This window comes from Rosa chinensis, chromosome 4 (genome assembly GCF_002994745.2).
Source record: "Rosa chinensis cultivar Old Blush chromosome 4, RchiOBHm-V2, whole genome shotgun sequence".
NCBI classification, from domain to species: Eukaryota; Viridiplantae; Streptophyta; class Magnoliopsida; order Rosales; family Rosaceae; genus Rosa; species Rosa chinensis.
Window position 1 is genome coordinate 58,176,973 of NC_037091.1, and position 19,364 is coordinate 58,196,336.

Consider the following 19,364-nt stretch of genomic DNA (forward strand, 5'->3'; position numbering starts at 1 on the left):
TGAAGAAGAATCATGTTATTCCTTTGTAAAATTTGATTTGGATTTGATACGATGCACAAGAATCAATGACATGTCCCAGCCGGAGAAGACGACTTTTCAAACTTCCATGGCGCCCGTGTGTCAAAATTTCAACTTGTAAAATTGGGTCCACTAAATTAGAGCTTACAGACTTGATTTTACAGACAGTAAAGTAATTAATATTTGATCAGTTAACATTTTACCTCAAACACTCTCACACAATGATCAGCTCCACAAGAAGCAAGCTGTATGCTACTGCAATCTTCACACTTGCGCTTTCTCCACGCCAAACGGCTCACAGAAGAAACATGGCACATCAATGGATCAAACCGTGCAACGGGAGCTGCAAGTACACCTGCTGCTAGACCATCGTCGGTTCTGTTAACAGAGAGACTCCACAATTCAATGAGTCCGTTTTCCATTCCAACTGCAAGCAATCCATTATTTTTCTTGGAATCAAGACTAGCCCACGATAGTGCTGTGACGCTACTGCTGAACTGTGGGAGAGTCGCGAGCAGCTTAACTGATGAATCTTTTCCAAAAGTCCAGATCTTCACTGTCTTGTCCCTCGAGCCTGTTGCAAATTCATAGCCGTGGGGATTCCAGGAACATGACCATATGATTCTTTTGTGTGCCTCGTGCTTTGCTACCAGCTTGTAACTAGTTTCATCAGTGCCTAAACAGACATAAAAGAAACTATGCATCACAAACTGTTTGTAACAATTGGCTCAAATTGTAGAAAGCAATGTCTGCTCTCAACGAGTGTGATCAAACGGTAACAGTGAAAACAACACTGCCATAATTTCATACCCAACTTATGACCATGTCCCTTGGGTGTTACGACACTGGAATGGGGTGAACGTAGAAAGGTAAAGAGATAACTAAGGAATTAAATATGTAAAACAAGTGCCCTGGAGTCTAGACAACCAGTTTTTAACCCTCAACCTCATCAAGATGTATACAAAACTTGGCTAGACAATGGATGTTATCAACTACTTAATATTTCTTACTTTTTTGTTGAAAAGTTAAAGATGAAAAGCCACTGTTCAGTACTTCATGTAAGCTGTTACTTAGAACTTCAAAAAGAACAAATCCTAAATATTCAGCAAACGCAAAACTGGTTGATTAGACACCATCATTACTGGAACAGAGCATAACGTTAGTTTTAACTAAATATTACCAGGACATCAACCAAATAGTACCTGTTTTGTCAATTGAAAATACAGAGAACTGGCGATCCCTAGATACAGCCAACAGGAATTTGTCATCAAGAGAGAATTCCATTTGTGTAACAGTCAAGCTATGAGACTGCAAGCGACCAACTGCTTTCCAGGAACCAACTTGCCACAGCCATATTTCTGCGACTGCTGCTGATTGGGCCTGCAAAGTTTAGTAGAGTAATGTTATTACTTGGTGATTGTAATTTTATATAGAGAGCAAATGCTGCATTCGACATATTAAAAAAGTTACTATAACAATAGACGGTTACTTTCACGAAATTATTTCCTTGAATCTATCTACTTGCAGCAAGTGCTTCATAGCTAATAATATAACAGTTGTACAGTGACACCATATACCTTACATGACGAAGCAACAAGCTTCCCTTCATGATCACTGCAAAGAGCAAACAGCTCATTCCCATGACCGTAAAGCTTGTGTGATTCTGGCCATAGTGTATGCCATCCCAATTGATCTTCGATCGGAGGTTCAGTCAACACAACAGGAACTGCATCAGGAATGGCTTCAAGGGTGTCAAGGCTATCATTTGGATTCTTCTCTATGGTGTGCTGCTCAGCTGCCAAAAACGAAAATTCCATCAGAAAAATATTACTAATTTTTGTATTTTATAGGATTTAAAACAATGATACTTGCTGGAAGAACCAGATATAAGATACTTAAAAGACATAGTATCAATTGCAAGATTTTTTATTTTTAAGAATTAAGCTTATGAGAGAGAGAGAGAGAGAGAGAGGGTCACCATGAACATAAATAGGTTTCTGTGATAGCCCAAGAGCTGACATATTTGCACCCAAAATCTGTACACCCAATTGTATATCTTCGGAAAAGGTTGAGTTTTGTGAAATGGCATGACCCAATGTCTTCAAGAAAGACAAAGGAGCTTCAAACACTCTGGCAACTTTCTCATCAGCTCCACTGACAAAACGATGGTTTCCTTTTCCTTGGATGATGGTGACACAGTTCATATCATGACCATGAACTTGAGGACGAGCAATTTCATGCCAAGAACCCTCATCTCCTACAGACGTTTCATTTTGCCACGGAGAAAAAATTCGTGTTGTCTGCATATTTTGAAAGGATTGTGAGTTATAATTTGACTTCAAGTGATGACAAGTCAAGCTGATTGTTCACATTATATAAATGATGACTAGGTTAAATATCATTCTGTCCAAATGCCTTTACAAAAAAACTACTACTGTCCTGAAAAAAGATCATGCCTTTAAAAACCTCCTCTTGTAAATCCATGCCACAATTCAAAATTCACTTTACTAGGAAAGAATGAAACTTTCATTAGAGTCTACTGTAATATAAGCAACATATTCACCTGGTCATCACAGACTGACAGCAAGTATTCACCAGATCTCCCCCAAGCAATATCGGTAATAGCTGCAAAATGCCCAGATGGAACTTTTTGTGGTTGCCAATTATCTAAGCTAGTACCGACATTTCTCCACAGATGGAAAGATCCACCATACCCATGTGCTAAGATTGAATCTCCATTGGGACTCCAGTGGCCACCATAAAATCCTAGAGCACAATGACTTAATTCCCCAACAGTAACAACATTCATCCAGATGCCAGAAGTTTTTTCTGGTTTCCAGATCATCATTGTCTTATCCATAGATGCAGATAAGATGCTCTGGTGTTGACAGTAGGCAATACCTTCTGAAGATACAGGTGACGGAGGTTGCCACTCCACTGAATACACCCAATCCTCATGACCAATTAGAAGAGATTCCAGTGAAATCTGATACGAGGTTGTTCCAGCTACAAGTACAGGGCCTTCTATGTAAGATGCTAAGCTTATTTTTCCTTGCCTGGAACTCTGGCTGCTGTCCAAAGAACCCCGTAAAGCCATCTTCCATATGCGTATGCCTTTGTCTTGTGATGAACTAACAAGTAGAATACTATGTGCCTCACCATCAGTGCATATAGGTAATGAGAAATCCAGACTTCTGATCCAATCTGTATGCCCTTTCAACTCGCAGGCTCGAACAAACTGGGTGTACATATGAAAAAATTCAGAATGTTTTAAGCCACCGTATCTGAAGTAAATCACAGGGTAAGGTTGATAAATGCGATGCCAAATACCTTTCCTCTCCTCTCCCCAGAGTATAGGTGGATCTTGTTATCCAATCCCCCCATGGCCAGGACTAAATGCCCAGCATTCCCAGGCAACTCTGCTAGTGAAAGTGCTACCATTGGTTTTGAACCAACAAATAGAGAATCCAAATGCAATAATTTACAGTCACCTGAAACACCAATCAACCTCTTCAATGCAAGACCAAAGCAAACAAGCTGTTGGAATATACACAATATTGATAAGATGCAGAACCATAGTTGATTTCCTGTATTGCAACCCAAATTTTTGCTTGGGAGGGGGAATCTTAGAATGATCATATTGTAAGCCCTGATCAACATTACATACTATTATTATGAAAAATCTAGATTCGCACTAATCCAATCTAGAGGCCCATTCTTTACATACAAGTCTGAAGTGCTTCTAACTTAACAGTTCAATTCCAAAAACACTGTTCTACATTCTTACAACAATGACAATGTCTTGATTGAGATCAGTTTAATACTTTCAACTAATGATCATTTCAATGCACAACATGTATGAAACTATCAACACTTAAGGAAGGGTTTTCAAGAAAGGAGTTGTGTACAATTAATGATCACCAATGGTAAATCAATCAAATATATAAAAGTGTTTACAAAAAAATCTTATCAAATATATAAAACTGAACAGTTTATACATATTCAGTGAACTTTTGGGATCACCTTCACCAGTAGATGGGAAAACAACCTCCCATAAATAAACTGTACCATCCGAGGAAGTAGACGCAAAGACTGCCTCAGTTTCAGAAACCATAATTCCACTAATGCATGTGACACCCTTCTTGTGTAATTCAGGTATTTGCAATACATATCTCCACTGTAAACAAACAAACAGATAGTAAATGAATTTCACCAATTTAAACAGGAAATTAATATTGAAATTAGAGATAAATACTAAGGAGAAAGCCCCAGAGGTAATGCAATTACTCCAAAAAGTACAAACTCTTTGAGATAGTTTCAGCTAACTATCAAGTCATTACAAAAATTCAATGTAAGTATGTAACATCACTTTAGTGATCATTTGTGAAGAACAACTTGAGATAACACACACACACACACAATGAACACCAAACATTACAGCAACAAGATTTTACCTTTCCTTCAAGAGCAGAATACTCCCACAGAATAATGGCACCCCCAGCATCTCCAGAGAGCAAATAATGTCGGTCCAAGCCTTTAGCTGTTGATAAAGGTAAAGCTCTTAGCTTGAACAATGATTCTGAACAGTAAAGTTTGAATGCAAACTTATAAGTAGTGTTTACCTTTGAATGCAAACTTATTACTTGGAAGCCATTGGGTGCAATTAACAGAAGCCTTGTGACCCGGAAGCGTAGTCGAAATTTGAGCAGTCTGCACCATTTAGCAGACGGATTAGCTTCAACACAAAACTGGGTTTTCAAATTTACAGAGTAAGGAGATATAGAAGAAAGACAAAGATGGCACCTTTGGGTCGAAAATAGCGACGGCGTTTTGGGCGCCGAACGCGACTAAATCACAAGCACCCCATGAGACGTTGTTCACTACTCTGTTGCACCCTGCTCCTATGAACACTCGCTTTACTTCAACCTCACTCCGGCCACCGCCGACGGTGGACATGGTGGAAGATTCGGAGAGAAGGAGAGAGAGCTGTGGCAGAGGCACTGTGTTTAGCAGAGGGCAGGGCGGCTTCAACTGGTTTTGCTGGTTTGGAAAACAAAGGAAGAAAGTGTAATTGGGCTAAAGGCCCAAGGACTTTCAAAAATGACCCCAAGATTTAGAACCTAAACCCTATTATGGATCACGTATTAGTGAGATTTGAAATTGTGACATTTACGGTAATGAGATTATGTTCAAGAATTTACGTGGAGGGTTACAATACACCGAAACGATGCTCCTAGTATTCGCGTGGATTGTTCGCATCGCTGAAGGAATGTGTTCCTTCAGGATCATCAATATATCGTTTTAGAGTCAACTAACTGATTACTTGACTTTGGAACATAAATATATTGATGATTCTGAAGGAACACCTTCATTTAGTGATGCAAACAACCCAAAAGAGCTTCTTCTTCTATCAAAGGACTTCTTAGAGGCTCATGCTGCGCTTGTTCAGTATGCAGAAATCAACAGAGTGTAAGCACAGGAGATAACAAATTGTCAACTTGAATATATTACTTCATGTTTGTCTTTGCATTAATTAAACACTACAGTTTATTTCATACTAGATTGTTTCCTTCAGTATTGATGGATATGACCTCGTTCAAAACTACATTAATAGTAAAAATTTACGATTTACCAGTATTGTTTGAAGACAACAGTGAATTGTAGGAGATATATTGAATCCACTCGAGATAGATGAAAAATTTTCATCTATCGTGCAAAAAACATTCGTTATAAAACTCGAAAAATGGTCGATATCTTTCTATTCCCTCTACAACTAAGACCATCTTACATTGATTTTTGTTTAGAAAACCAATTAAACCCGTCATATGTGGACTTTCACAGCCGCCCATTTGCACAACACGACAAGCACTTCTCCTCAATAACGGGCTTTGGGACTTCTACAGCTTCTTGTTGGACAACAATGAACAATCGCTAGAGATTATTTCTTTCTTTTTATTCATCAATAAATATAACTATACACATGCTAAAAATAACCTAACAAAGTGTTATCATTAACTCCTACGACACAGTAGAATAGTCACTGCTGCCTCATCACCACTATAGGATTAGGATGTATTATTAGTCAAATAATTCGCACAACCAAATTATCATTTGACAAAAACAGAGATCGAAGAACGAGAGAGACGATTTGTGTGTGTTGGAATCCACAGCTTTGTCGCTACAAGCAATCAAGTCAACACTCTGACCGCCTCAACCGCTAACTTAACCAATCATAAAATCCTCGCTCACACGTAATAATCCCCCCAAAACCCCATATGGCTTCTTCTTCAATTCACTGCGATATTCGCTGCGCCCTTCTTCTTCACTTGGCCACGTCATCGTCACCATCATCGCCGTCGTCGTCGTCGCTATCCACGATTAGGACTCTCGGTCCCCACCGCATAACCTCGCGCGCCTCCGCGGCGCGTCGGGTGCTGTCGTCGTTCTCCTCATCGCCGCGGACGGCGTCGTTCCGCGTCAGAGCTTTCTCCAATGACGAGTCGAAAGAGGCCGTGAAGCTTCCGGAGAAGCCGTCGATATGCACCGCCGACGAGCTCCACTACGTCTCCGTGCCCGACTCCGATTGGAGGCTCGCCCTCTGGCGCTACCGCCCTTGCCCCAAGGTATATCAGATTTTTGTTTTAATTTTTGATTCATTTTGTATGAGAGAATAGCTAAATATGTAAAAATTGGATTTGAATGTTGAAAAATTGAACAGGCCCCTCAGAGGAATCACCCATTGCTGCTATTGTCTGGGGTGGGGACCAATGCAATTGGATACGATCTCTCTCCTGAGGTAAGATTTCCATGAAATATATATGCCTCAATTTACTACTACTCGTGTTATGTAACTGTCATTTTTCACTGTGCAATACCAGTTGGTTATTTTTCTTTTCTTTTCGATATTAATGTTTTTAACATTGAAGTTACTTCGACTATGTATGATCGAATATAGTCCATGTGATGTGCGTGTACAACTTTTAAATTAGCAACTTAGTTTGGCACTGCAGCTCACTTAGACCAAGAGATCCAGAATGCTGCTACATTATATCCTACAAGAAGTGGTTATTTGTTACGAATTTCAAATCAACAACACAGCAACAAGTAACAACTTGAAAAACAAATGCTTTCACCCTAAACAAAGACGTTTTGCCTCATTGCTTGTTAGTTCTGTAGTATACAACCATACACTAACTTCTTAGCAATGAATGTGGCATACTTGCAGTCGTCATTTGCACGTTACATGTCTGGGCAAGGATTTGAGACATGGGTTCTCGAAGTTCGTGGTGCTGGATTGAGTCTCCATGAAGCAAATAGGAAACAAATCCAGGAGTCTGCCCATGCAAAATCTGAACAGATGGAATCTGTGTCTAAGGGTGCAACAAATGGAGCTTTTTCTGCAGAAAAACAGTCAAATAGCTTCTCTGGTGCCCTTGCAAAATCTGAACCAATGGAAGCTGTTTCTCAGAGTGCAACTGATGGAGCTATTTCTACAGAAAAGCAGTCAAATAGTTTTCCTGGTGCCTCAGCATTTGAAACTCCTGTTCACAAAATAAACGATCAGATTTCAGCTGCCAAAGGAGACCTTACAAGTATACCAACTGTAGGGGGCGAATCAAAATCCGTGACAAGTTTGACTGAAACTTTTACGCAGATGTCAGAACGATTGTCTGGCTTTCTTGGTGAAGGTCAATCCAGTATCATTTCTGCTAATTTACTTGATCAAATTTCAAAACTTTTTGCTGATTCTACCTTATCTGAGCGTTTCAATGATATAAGCAATAAGCTTTCAAGCCTCTTAGAGACAAGACAAAACTCTGCTTTTGCTAGCCAAATCAGAGACCTCAGTCAAAGGCTTGTGAATATAATTGAAGAAGGTCAGCGGTCTGTTTCTCCATCACTGTTTGACTTGCAAGAGCGTCTTTCTTCCACACTAGAAGATTTTCAGAAGCAACTTGACTTGATAGTGAAGTATGACTGGGACTTTGATCACTACCTTGAAGAGGATATACCTGCTGTGGTGAGGTGACAATTTATCTTGCTGGAAGGCTATGATATGACTGCCCATTTTGATTATAGTTTTGATATGAAGAACAAAGTTGAATTGTAGATTGAACCTTTTCTTTTATATAGAATCAAATACTGTCACTTACCTTTTAAATGATGAATTTACAACACAGATGGAGTATATATTGGTGGAAAGTAAGCCGAAGGATGGGAAGTTGTTAGCTATTGGGCATTCAATGGGTGGGATCTTGCTTTATGCAATGCTTTCACGATGTGGTGAGAATCCATTTCTTCCACTGCATGTATTTCGTAGTATTTTCTTTGTGAATAGTCTGATTAAATAATATAAGCTATATAAGAACTGAGAAGTAGTGCTGTACTGTCTGAAAGGATATATGAGGTATGTGGTTAGTGTGATTCCAGTAAAATTTGACACTATGAATGCATCATTATGTAAACTTCCCAGTTTATTTGAAGAAAAATGTCAAACCATGGCTAAAGTTGAAGGCAAACTTTTAGAAAATTTCAATCTAAATTTATGGTGGTTTCCCTAAGTTTGTGACCTTTGAATGAGAAATATAAATGATGGTGTAGCTGTTTTGTTTTTTTCCTGTACCACTTTTTTATTTAATTATTTTGCTTCTCAAGAAGTAATAGTTGGCTGTTCATAATGTTGTTTAAGTATATTCCTTTCAGGTGTAGTATTATTGTTTAAGAAGGCTTCTAGCATATGAGTTTCATATCTCCAATTTTTTTATTATTGTATTTATTTTTATTTTACTTTTGTCCTGTAAGGTTCTGAAGGAAGAACGTGCAACCTAGCAGCTGTTGTAACTCTGGCCTCATCACTTGATTACACATCTTCGAAATCAACTCTCAAATTGCTTATACCACTTGTAAGTAGATGCAAAGATAGCTGTGGTAGTTTCATCTTAAAATTAACTATAATGACTGCCTGATTTTAAGCAGTTCATCTTGTAATTAATGTCGTTGACTGCCTTATTGCAATCATCTTATTGCAATCATAGCTTGAAAAGGGCCAAGAATCTAATGTTAAGAAATTTGCCATACAGGCAGACCCCGCCCAGGCTCTCAATGTCCCTGTTGTTCCTTTGGGGACATTATTGGCAGCGGCTTATCCTCTCTCATCCCGCCCTCCTTATGTCTTATCTTGGCTCAATGATCTGATTTCAGCACAGGGCATGATGCATCCAGAATTATTGAAAAAGCTGGTTTTGAATAACTTTTGTGAGTCTTTATGACATCATATGGAGTTCTAATTTGCCAATTTCATCTGAGATATGCAATGTATTAAGATAATGCCTGGTTATTTAAAAGATATCTGCTAGATTTGCCTAATGGATGCCGCCTGCTAATTAGTCAACCACTCTGCCTATGCTTTTTAAGAGTATGATTATGAGAGTTATTTTCTTTTGATGAATTACTTAATAAAAATACGGTCCAATTATAACTGGCAGGCACAATACCAGCAAAACTTCTGTTGCAGCTAACAACAGCTTTTAAGGAGGGTGGATTACGTGACAGGAGTGGCACCTACTTGTTTAAGGATCATATACATAAAAGCAATGTCCCTATTTTGGCTCTTGCTGGAGATAAGGATCTAATATGCCCTCCTGAAGCTGTTGAAGGTAAACTCTTCTCAGAGGTGATCTATATCCTTTTATTAGTTTCAGTGCTTACTGATAAAAATATTTTGATATACCAGAAACTGTTAAGGTAATACCAGAGCACCTGGTTACATATAAAGTTTTTGGAGAATCTGGAGGTGCACACTATGCTCATTATGATTTGGTAGGAGGCCGAATGGTATGTAGTTTTCTTTCCCTCTCTTTCTTTTAACTAATGTGGCAAATACAATGATGTTCTCGACTTGTTATTTATTTGCATTGGCACTTGCTTATAGCTCTGTTTTTATTTTCTTTTGACTTGTAGGCAGCAGAGCAAGTCTATCCCTGTATAATTGAATTTCTTAGTCAGCACGACTGATGATTGATTACCTGAAACCATGAAACTTAAATCGCCGTCAAATCATTACTGGACCAAGCCTGATCTTAGAACAGGCTTTGAAAGCTGCCATCATTGATGCTGTCACACATGCTCATCATGTTGTTAGGATTTCTGGTGCAGAGAAGCATTTCTAGTAGAAAGAGACACTAAATTTTCAAGAAGAGTGCACAGGAGATGTTTTTCTTCCGAGAGCGGAATGCACAGTTATTTTATAAACACAGTTCTGTTCACCGCCACCCGTGGATAATTTGTACATGTATATTCATGATAATTTGTTCATAAAAGGTCATTTGTTGTTTTCTGTAGCTGGTTGTTTTCAGTTATCCTACTTTCTTTGCCTCTTGTGTTCCAATGAACTGTTTTATGACAAACACATGTAAAATTAAAAGGTGATTGCTCCTAGCAGCCTTCATTTTCCGCAGTCAGAATGTGCACTATTGGAAAGAATTTCTGAAATTTTCGCCTCCGCTTTTTGAATTTGACATTGAAATCCGACATAGGAATTTGATGGTTCGAGCTTCCACTTTATTTTCTTTTGGCTTCATATATCATGTTGGATGCCTCATAACTAACCTTGATAAGACCTCCGGGGTTATTTGATTTGTAATGACGAGTGTAAAACTAGATCATCTTGTTATCTACTTCAGCTCGTCTCTTGTCTTGTATACAAGGTATCCTGGAGTGGAACGTAGGGTCGTTACCAGATCGCTGTCCCCTTGAAGACTGGCAATTAACACTGAGTCAAGAGAAGAGTTACCCCAATAAACAGAAACTACAGTTAAGAATTGACAATGAAGTGAGGTTTGCTGCTAGTGAATCAGCTGATCGATCCTAATCACCATCGGATTCCGATGACCTGAAGCATGGAACCCTTAATTTGTAGCAACACTGGGTTGCATAATCCAACCGACTTCTGTCAGAATCAAATAGACCATCTCGTCTTGCTGGTGTTTTGTTCCATACTTGTCGTACTTGCATGTTTGTAGCAGCAGAAGAAGATAAGCGACACTGAACCGTTGATAATGGAAGCTATAACCTCTCTTTCTGCCTATAACCTCTCTTTCTCTGTCTTCCATGTTTAATGCCTTTGCCCCCACTTATTAAATCTTGGTTGGCATATTCTCACCACTGCTAATATAAATATCTATCTATGTTCTACTCTATATATATTCAGTTGTATATGTGAGTGGGATAAGTATCTAATATCTTGATGGATCCTAATGCATCAAGCTCTCTTTTGAACCCTTCAAGCTTTCAATCATTTTATTATGAAGCCAAAGAGAATGAGGGTATTATTGATCTTGGTCTTAGCCTCAGAGCTCTTCAACCTGAAACTTATCATCATCCATCAACACATTGTACATTCCTTAATTTTCCTTTGTTTTCTTTCTTTAAATTAGATTGCTCACTACATGTACTAATTATGGTTTTGCATTTTATGTGCAGTGGTGAGCTTGGAGGGCTATGATGGTCTGATAGATTGGCCCCAGGCTAACAACTTGAATTTGAAGAATTCGAATGTCATAAGTCCGAGAAATATACCGGAAGATTGTGATGAGGAAGCAGAGGGAGTCCAGAGCAAGGAGAGGTGGGCTTATGTGAAAGTTAACATGGATGGGATTGTTATTGGCAGAAAAGTTTGTGTAATTGATCATAGTGGCTACTCGAGCCTTGCATTTCAACTAGAAGACATGTTTGGTAGGTGTAATTAATCTCAAAAGAGAGTGAGGAGTTTGCATTCAGAAAATTAATTATAAGTGGTTCTTTGTTTTCAGGTAGACAATCTGTATCTGGGTTGAGGTTGTTCCAGGTTGGATCTGAGTTTTCACTTTTTTACAAGGACACAGATGACAATTGGAGAACTGTTGGTGATGTTCCATGGAGGTACATGCTCCTTATCTACTACGACTTGAATTCTCCATACTGTCATTTTCCATTTTATTTGTTCATTTATTATCTTAGATCTGCCATTATAATCTTGTTGAACCATGTTATAATTGAAGCTTTGTGTATTGCACTACAAACAGGGAATTCGTAGAATGTGTGAAGCGGCTAAGGATTGCGAGAAAGAACTGAGCTATTCTTCCCTGTTATGCGAAATTGAACTAATTTTTCTTCTCTCTCTGATGTATGTTCTTATAATGTCCCTGACTTGGAGGAAACTAGTGTAAAATTACACATCTAAGGATTCCATAGCTGGATGCAACAATGTATAACATTATTGTTCTCATCAGTCTAAAATTTTACTTGTGAGTTGTCAAACATTCTTGTGCATGATATAGAAGTCCCCAAAGATCACAAAGTTATTCTGAAAGATGAAGCTCAACTACTTTTGTTTGTTTATTGCTTAGGATTAGTGTGCAGAGTTGTATATAATGGACTAAATACATTCCGACAAAGAAGCTCTGTTCAAGTCAAAGTACTGTAATAGTGAGATTATAGTACCAATTAAGCCAAAAGACAGCTAGAATCTCTTCACAGATTGACTAATACATAGAGTCCACCAATCTACCCCTATATTCGCGCCTCACAGTTGGGAAACACCTTGAAGTCGTATAGAAATAAGACTGAGAATAAAGATGAGATCCAAGGATAAGATAATGGAGCGAGTTTGAGGATGTGCAAAGGTAGAAACACAGTACAAATTTTCATAGAGAGGTAAAAGCAAAGAAACAAATGATTAACTTCATTAACCTACAAGAACAAGATACAAAAGGTCTACAAAAGAGCATGAAGATAGTCTTCACATATACACCAACTATTCAAGGCCAAACTCCTGCAAACTCTAGTTCAATGCTCTTAAAGAAGACCAAACTCAACCTAGCCCTAACAAATGACAGTGGGAAAAAGTAGAAAATCAGGGTCATATATTCACTCAAGATTGAACTAACCCAAACACCAAGCTTCACAAGTCAATTGAATTGAATTCAACTCTGTCTAGCTATCTCACACAGCAGGTGTGGCCAACCTGTCTAAAGCTTCAGAAATATGCCTCATGATTGGTCTTCTTTCTGGGCTGCTATGAACGCAAGCCATTGCAATCTTCAACACTGCGATAATCTCTTCTTCCATTTCTACATCTTGCATTAGATGTGGGTCTAATACGTCTAAAAGAGGCTTCTTGTCGTCAATGCAGAGCTGAATCCAACGAACAAGGTCCATTTCTGAGGAACCCACTTGGACTATGGGCAATCTTCCGGTAATCATTTCGAGTAAGATTACCCCGTAGGAATAGACATCCCATTTCTGTGATGGTTTCACCACCTTCAGAGCTTCTGGAGCTTGATAACAAGATCCCAAATTACTAGATGAACAAACTATAGCAGATTCAATGGATGCACTCTTTTGGTGCCTTTCTTGTGGTTTGTCTATGGTGGCCATTCGGTTGGATTCCAGTGTTGGGGTACCTCCGGCTATATTAGCAAGGCGTCCGAGTCCAAAATCAGAAATGTGTGGCTCCATGTTATGTCCAAGAAGTACGTTACTCGGATTCAAGTCTCCATGGACATACTTTTTGGGGCTAAACTCATGCAGGTAGACCAAGCCTTTCGCAATTCCTTTCATGATTTGCAACCGAACAGACCATGAGAGTGGCGTAAATGATAGTATTCCTGGCTTTCCTGAACATGCACCGGAATAATCAGATCAACATAAACACTAATAATTCCATTCACAACCATACGATAAATAACACCAAGATATAGTTAACTTACCATGAATGGCGGCGGCGAGGTTGCCATTAGGCACATAGTCATATATCAGCAGCTTCTCATCAACAGACCAATAATAAGCCCTTAGTGTAACGATATTAGGATGCCTTAGCTTTCCAATTGCTTCAACTTCTGTCTGAAATTCCTTGAATCTCTGAGAGCCCCCTTCACCCAATCTCCTAACTGCTAAGGTAAGTCCTTCTTCAAGCACAACTTTGTAAACAATCCCAATTCCACTCTTCCCAAGAACAAAAGCAGAAGCCTTAAGAAGCTCATCCAGATCAAATGCCACTTGTGTGTCCAATGCCACCAGATCATACTGCTCCATATTTTCAGATAAAGTCTCCGATTCATCTTTCCTGAAGCACAAGCACTCCTTCCTCCCCTTGCCGCCCTTCGCAAACCCATAACCATTTTCATCCTTAACCTTACTACAAGAACAAATCCTCGAATAGCAATATGAGAAAAGCAGCCCAACAAGGCAAATACCAATCACGTCACTCACTACAATTGCAATCACAGCTTCCTTACTTAACCCTTTCGATCTCTCACCAGCATTATCATCAGAATCATGAGGAGGCAAGTTATCCGGCAGATATGGAAAGGATGGTGCACTTGCACCAGGAGTTTCTGAAGAACAAGGATTCTTCAATGGAGGGCCACAGAGACCAGGATTCCCAATAAAGGCAGTTGGTCCTCTGTTCATTAGAGCACCATTTTGGGGTATAGGACCGCTTAAATTGTTGTGAGTGAGATCAATGTAGACCTTCTCAGGAAGGTTTCCAAGGCTAGCTGGGATTATACCAGAAAATTGATTATGAGACAAATCAACAGTGCCTTGCAAGCTAGACAAATTTCCCAAATCACTAGGAATTGAGCCATTGAACTTGTTGAAAGAAAGATCAAGCTTTTCCAGAGAAGCCAAGCCAGTCCCAAACCCATCCGGCAGAGAACCAGTGAAATTATTCTGACTAAGATCCACACTTCTGAGTCTCTTGCATTGCACAATTGAAGAAGGCATTGACCCATTGAAGAAATTTTGTGACAAATCTAAGTTTTGTAAGTACTTAAGATTCCCAATAACATTAGGCACAGACCCAGAAAAGGAATTCCCATAAAGAACCAAACTTTGTAACCCTAAAGCTCCAAAAAGCTCAATGGGCAAGCTCCCATAGAGCTTATTGTTCCTTAAATTGACATGTCTGAGGTCCGGGAGAGACCACATGGCAGAAGGAAGAAGCCCAAAAAGCTTCTTCTTTGGAATGCTAAGGGACACAACTCTTTGCTCCTTGCATGTAATCCCATTCCATGTACAAGGATTTGCATCAGAAGAGTTCCAATTACTCAAAGACCCTTCTGGGTCTTGAGTAATTGACTGCTTGAATGACAAGAGGGCTTGGCCTTCTTCATTCAAAGCACCCACTAGGCTGTCAGAGTTGCAGACAAGCACAAGCACCAAAACAAAATACAACATGGTCTAAGACTCTAAGTAACAAAAAGCTGGAGTTGAAAGGGTTTACCTTTAGTGAACCAGAACACAGAGAAGGTTGTGGAGAAAGCCGAGAGAGACAATGGAAGTGAGAGAACACTCAAAAGAGTAGGAAAGGAAGTGTGAAAGCTTCGACAGTGATGGAGAAAACTAGAAGAGGAGCATTTGCAGGACGCTAAGGCTCAACAAGCAAGAAGGACCAGGGGAAAGTAGTGAGGAAGACCCATAAGAAAATGGCAAAAGAGAAGGTTGTAGTGGGAATCCATAGAGTGTTTGTCACCATTGTCAAATCCCACCACTCCCATACCATGCAATTTATCGCGATATTTTGTGGGAAATACATACAATTTCTAGGAACCTTAAAACTTTTGTGAACCCTCCTACCATTTTTCTATTTAACTAGCCATGAAAAGCATCCGGTCATCATTATACAAGAAATAGCCGGTACAGAAATTTTTCTGGGTTTGTATAAACTATAAAGCACGAGAAAAACACACAACACTAGAGTATCGATTGTTTTGATCTATAACATTATTGAAAAATTCTGAGATTGAGAGTCGCTAAATTAATTAATTGTAATAGTACACTATAAATAATGTTCAATTTATTTTAATATCCCAAAGTACTATTGAACGTCTGGTACAGATTAAAGTGAAATGCAAGAGAAAGAGAGGCAGTGCCAGCAAATGCATATTAGACAGTGATGATTGTCCCACACTAGTTACAAACCGTTAGAGGAAACATGAGATGATTATGGTCACTAAGCGGCCTAACAAGTGACCATATTAAATTCATTGGAAACACCAACCCTATACAGATTTCTAAAATTAGACTAAACTAATTGCTCCCTAATCTCCATGCAAAGCTAGCTTAGCTCAACACTTGGGACGAGAAATGAGAATATGACGAGACAGTGAGAAATTGGCGATAAATTGACATGTGAATAGAGCGTAGGTGGAGAGACTGGAGTAGCCGTTTGTCAGTGGTGGACTCCACTTCACTAGACTTTTGTGCATAGACTGGTCACTGGACTGGTGTGTAGCCGTGTAGGTAGGACAGAGGGGCCTTCGTTACTAAATTTTATGGAGACTAGAGAATATAAGTGAAAAATTTATTTTTCTGAGGGCCTTAAATGCAAATTATTACAATTAAAGGTGCTTTAAAGTTTAAAGGACAATACATCCCTCACTTTAGCGTGGTCTCCTTTCTCCGGAAGGGTTCAGTGTACCAAGACCAGGCTGTCCCAACTTTTATTTTATCTCTGGGTAATTAGTGATTTTTGTCTGGTAAAAAAATCTGGGTAAATAGTGAAGAAATCTATGTTTCTAATTTCTGTATATCTTGTGTTGAACACCAGTGACCGGGCAAGTACGAATCAAAGCTTTATAATGCTATACAGTATTGAAGACTTGAAGTTATAGAGTCGGGAGTTTTACATCAATTACTGTTTCCTACATGACAAGTTAACTCAAAGACTGTTAACAATTGTGAAATGAGAAACGTCGAGAGGGAGAGAGTCACAGGACGTGAAAGCTTTACAGCTTTTCGTGGCTGACAGTGGTCCTTTTGGCCAGGTCTGAAAGTAAACTGTGTGCATGATTACTAATACAAATGCAGCAGCTCAACTCAACTCAACCCAACCCAACCGGACTGACATCTGTACATAAAAAGAATTTCTTTTTGGACATATGTTATTATGACCTACATTATTAATCTGTATTATCCGTGGAACCAGAAATATTGTTAGCTCACCTAATGACTCAAGTATTTATCATCACTTGTATTCTTTTTTAATACCAAAATAATTCATAAATGATCGGTGATCATAAATTTTTTGGGTCACCTAATGATTAGAGATGCGAAAACAATCCTATGCATGTACTACCACAGATGTTGGTCTTCATTCATCCAGGTTTTTTCATATTTTCTTCTATTTGATTTAGGTGAAGCATCCAATCAATCATGCAGAATATCAGGTACAAATAATAGAGATCGATTTCTACTATTACCACTCAAGGGTGTGTTTCAGCATTTTCAATATGAAGATTTGACTCTACCTTCAAAAGTTGCTGTAGTTGTCAACTCTCAGAATGATGTAACTGTGAACCCTCAAAGTTACTTACGTTTTAACTATTGAAATTTCTCAATAAAAGATGAAAAATATTCAAGAAATATTCTCAAATATATCAAATATTGATACACTTGAACTGTTATTTGCATCTCATAATATTTTCTCATATAAAAAGTTGTTTCCATCAGATTTTGACAAGATAGAATCAAGAAAGGAAATTCACTTCAGATTATGAAAAACCTAGATGAATGTGAAAACTGAAAACAGATTCCACGTATTGCGACTGTTCTTTAGGGATCGCATTTGTATCCATTGGGTATTACCCTCTCGGTATTACCCACCCAATAATAATTCGCGGGTATGGGTATTTACCCACCCATTTCTAAATGGGTAAAACCTATACCCACCCATTTACCCATTTTCAATTTGGGCAGTTATTTATTTATTTTTTCTATTTTCAATCTTTTCAGTTTTTTTTCCTTTTCTTTTTTGACAAAAATATATTTTTTTAATTCTTTCTATTTTCATAGTCAATTGAAACTCAAATGCTTGAGACATTGTTTAAGAAAGAAATTTTTGGTTTAGTCACGAGGAAGCAATAAGTTTAAAACAAATATTTATTTCCGTAAAACAATTTTCACAACTTGGCGATTAAATGTAAAATAATAAAATTCGGTTTGTAAATGAATCATCTGAGATTTACTCACCTCAAAATCCCGCTGCGTCTTCTCTAACAGCCAAAATCACAAAATGATCGTTCAATGTAATTCCATCAAGCACCTAATCACATACGGTGTCAACTTAGCATACAAATCACAATTATATGATGATCCAACGGTTGGATCCTCACTGATCACCTTTTGAATCATCTTTTCACAATTACACGATGATCCAACGGTAAGATCCTCACGGATCGCCCTTAGGATCATCCTCTCAAAATTATATGAAGATCCAACGGTTGGATCATCCCAGATTGCCTTTAGAATCATCCTCACAAACTTATACGACGATCCAACGGTCGGATCCTCACGGATCGCCCTTAGGATCATCCTCTCAAAATTATACGAAGATCCAACGGTCGGATCGTCCCAGATCGCATGTAGAATCATCCTCTCAAAATTATATGAAGATCCAACGGTTGGATCGTCCCAGATCGCCTTTAGAATCATCCTCACAAAATTATACTATGATCCAACGGTCCGATCCTCACCGATCTCTCGTAGGATCATCCTCTCAAAATTATACTAAGATCCAACGGTCGGATCCTCACGGATAGCCCTTAGGATCATCATTTCAAAATTATACTAAGATCCAACCGTTGGATCTTCTCAGATCGCCTTTAGAATCATCCTCACAAAATTATACTATGATCCAACGGTCGGATTCTCACAGATCGCAGTTAGGATCATCCTCTAAAAATTATATGAAGATCCAACGGTTGGATCATCCCGGATCACTTGTAAAATCATCCTCACAAAATTATACTATGATCCAACGGGCGGATCCTCATGGATAGCCTTTTGAATCGTCTTTTCACAATTATATGATGATCAAACGGTCGGATCCTTATTCGAGACCACACAAAGTCATCGGAACACTTCTACGATCAATATATCAAATCTACAAGTCGATCGGACGGCTTGATCCTCACGGATCAAACCCCATTTATGCCAATATATCGAAACTAAATTTCGTAACAATTGAAACTACATATCGAAATCCACCACGTTCTCAAGATACCAGAGTAGCCGATCTCCGGCCAGATTGCTGGGTTGAAAGGAGAGAGAAGAATCAGAGAGAGTGCAGAGAAGAATCGGAGAGAGAGTAGAGAAGTGAATAGAGTTTGGGTATTGGGTAAATTTTTGTACCCATGGGTAATACCCATACCCACCAGCTTTCTATAATGGGTATTTTACAAAATACCCATACCCACCCAAAATGGATACCCATACCCATATGAAATAAATACCCACGGGTAACCATACCCATGGGTTAAAATGCCATCCCTACTGTTCTTCCCTCCATCTAAGCCCGGTATATG

At 38.8% G+C, this 19,364-nt stretch overlaps 4 protein-coding genes across 5 annotated transcripts; 2 read left to right on the top strand and 2 right to left on the bottom strand.

Moving 5' to 3' along the window:
* Positions 1-5,084, bottom strand: LOC112197334 (elongator complex protein 2). Its single transcript, XM_024337954.2, has 10 exons — positions 4,822-5,084; positions 4,641-4,728; positions 4,473-4,558; positions 4,042-4,195; positions 3,349-3,509; positions 2,582-3,256; positions 1,997-2,318; positions 1,596-1,813; positions 1,221-1,398; positions 1-694 (listed from the first exon to the last, which is right to left on the bottom strand). Exons 1-10 carry the CDS (start codon positions 4,972-4,974, stop codon positions 210-212), a joined length of 2,520 nt encoding a protein of 839 aa, XP_024193722.1. The 5' UTR covers positions 4,975-5,084; the 3' UTR covers positions 1-209.
* A 975-nt stretch (positions 5,085-6,059) lies between these two features.
* Positions 6,060-10,358, top strand: LOC112197337. The gene is made up of 9 exons (XM_024337956.2): positions 6,060-6,641; positions 6,737-6,814; positions 7,244-8,038; positions 8,199-8,301; positions 8,821-8,921; positions 9,099-9,273; positions 9,504-9,674; positions 9,752-9,852; positions 9,979-10,358. Exons 1-9 carry the CDS (start codon positions 6,294-6,296, stop codon positions 10,030-10,032), a joined length of 1,926 nt encoding a protein of 641 aa, XP_024193724.1. The 5' UTR covers positions 6,060-6,293; the 3' UTR covers positions 10,033-10,358.
* A 244-nt stretch (positions 10,359-10,602) lies between these two features.
* Positions 10,603-12,323, top strand: LOC112197338 (auxin-responsive protein IAA32). Its single transcript, XM_024337957.2, has 4 exons — positions 10,603-11,411; positions 11,500-11,751; positions 11,829-11,937; positions 12,081-12,323. The coding sequence occupies exons 1-4, from the start codon at positions 11,264-11,266 to the stop codon at positions 12,127-12,129; spliced, it is 558 nt and encodes a 185-aa protein (XP_024193725.1). The 5' UTR covers positions 10,603-11,263; the 3' UTR covers positions 12,130-12,323.
* Positions 12,324-12,712: 389 nt separating this feature from the next.
* On the bottom strand, positions 12,713-15,518 carry LOC112200621 (receptor protein kinase-like protein ZAR1). 2 transcript variants are annotated; one of them, XM_040519161.1, is made up of 3 exons: positions 15,284-15,516; positions 13,767-15,167; positions 12,713-13,673 (listed from the first exon to the last, which is right to left on the bottom strand). In XM_040519161.1, exons 2-3 carry the CDS (start codon positions 14,986-14,988, stop codon positions 13,000-13,002), a joined length of 1,896 nt encoding a protein of 631 aa, XP_040375095.1. In that variant the 5' UTR covers positions 14,989-15,167; positions 15,284-15,516; the 3' UTR covers positions 12,713-12,999. The 2 variants fall into 2 exon arrangements, with proteins under 2 accessions (XP_040375095.1, XP_024197412.1); XM_024341644.2 differs by having other exon boundaries at positions 13,767-15,518.
* Between the last annotated feature and the right edge of the window lie 3,846 nt (positions 15,519-19,364).

Bases quoted from the DNA above. Each gene is read 5' to 3' on its own strand.
- LOC112200621 (XM_024341644.2), bottom strand. From the start codon at position 15,237: ATGTTGTATTTTGTTTTGGTGCTTGTGCTTGTCTGCAACTCTGACAGC. The intron at 13,674-13,766 runs GTAAGTTAACTA...GTGCATGTTCAG, and splicing joins CCTCGCCGCCGCCATTCATG to GAAAGCCAGGAATACTATCA.
- LOC112197338 (XM_024337957.2), top strand. From the start codon at position 11,264: ATGGATCCTAATGCATCAAGCTCTCTTTTGAACCCTTCAAGCTTTCAA. The intron at 11,412-11,499 runs GTACATTCCTTA...TTTTATGTGCAG, and splicing joins TCATCATCCATCAACACATT to TGGTGAGCTTGGAGGGCTAT. The intron at 11,938-12,080 runs GTACATGCTCCT...CACTACAAACAG, and splicing joins GTTGGTGATGTTCCATGGAG to GGAATTCGTAGAATGTGTGA.
- LOC112197337 (XM_024337956.2), top strand. From the start codon at position 6,294: ATGGCTTCTTCTTCAATTCACTGCGATATTCGCTGCGCCCTTCTTCTT. The intron at 8,039-8,198 runs GTGAGGTGACAA...TTTACAACACAG, and splicing joins AAGAGGATATACCTGCTGTG to ATGGAGTATATATTGGTGGA. The intron at 9,675-9,751 runs GTAAACTCTTCT...TTGATATACCAG, and splicing joins CCCTCCTGAAGCTGTTGAAG to AAACTGTTAAGGTAATACCA.
- LOC112197334 (XM_024337954.2), bottom strand. From the start codon at position 4,974: ATGTCCACCGTCGGCGGTGGCCGGAGTGAGGTTGAAGTAAAGCGAGTG. The intron at 3,510-4,041 runs GTGATCCCAAAA...TTGGTGTTTCAG, and splicing joins TTTCCCATCTACTGGTGAAG to GTGACTGTAAATTATTGCAT. The intron at 1,814-1,996 runs GTGACCCTCTCT...CGTTTTTGGCAG, and splicing joins GAAACCTATTTATGTTCATG to CTGAGCAGCACACCATAGAG.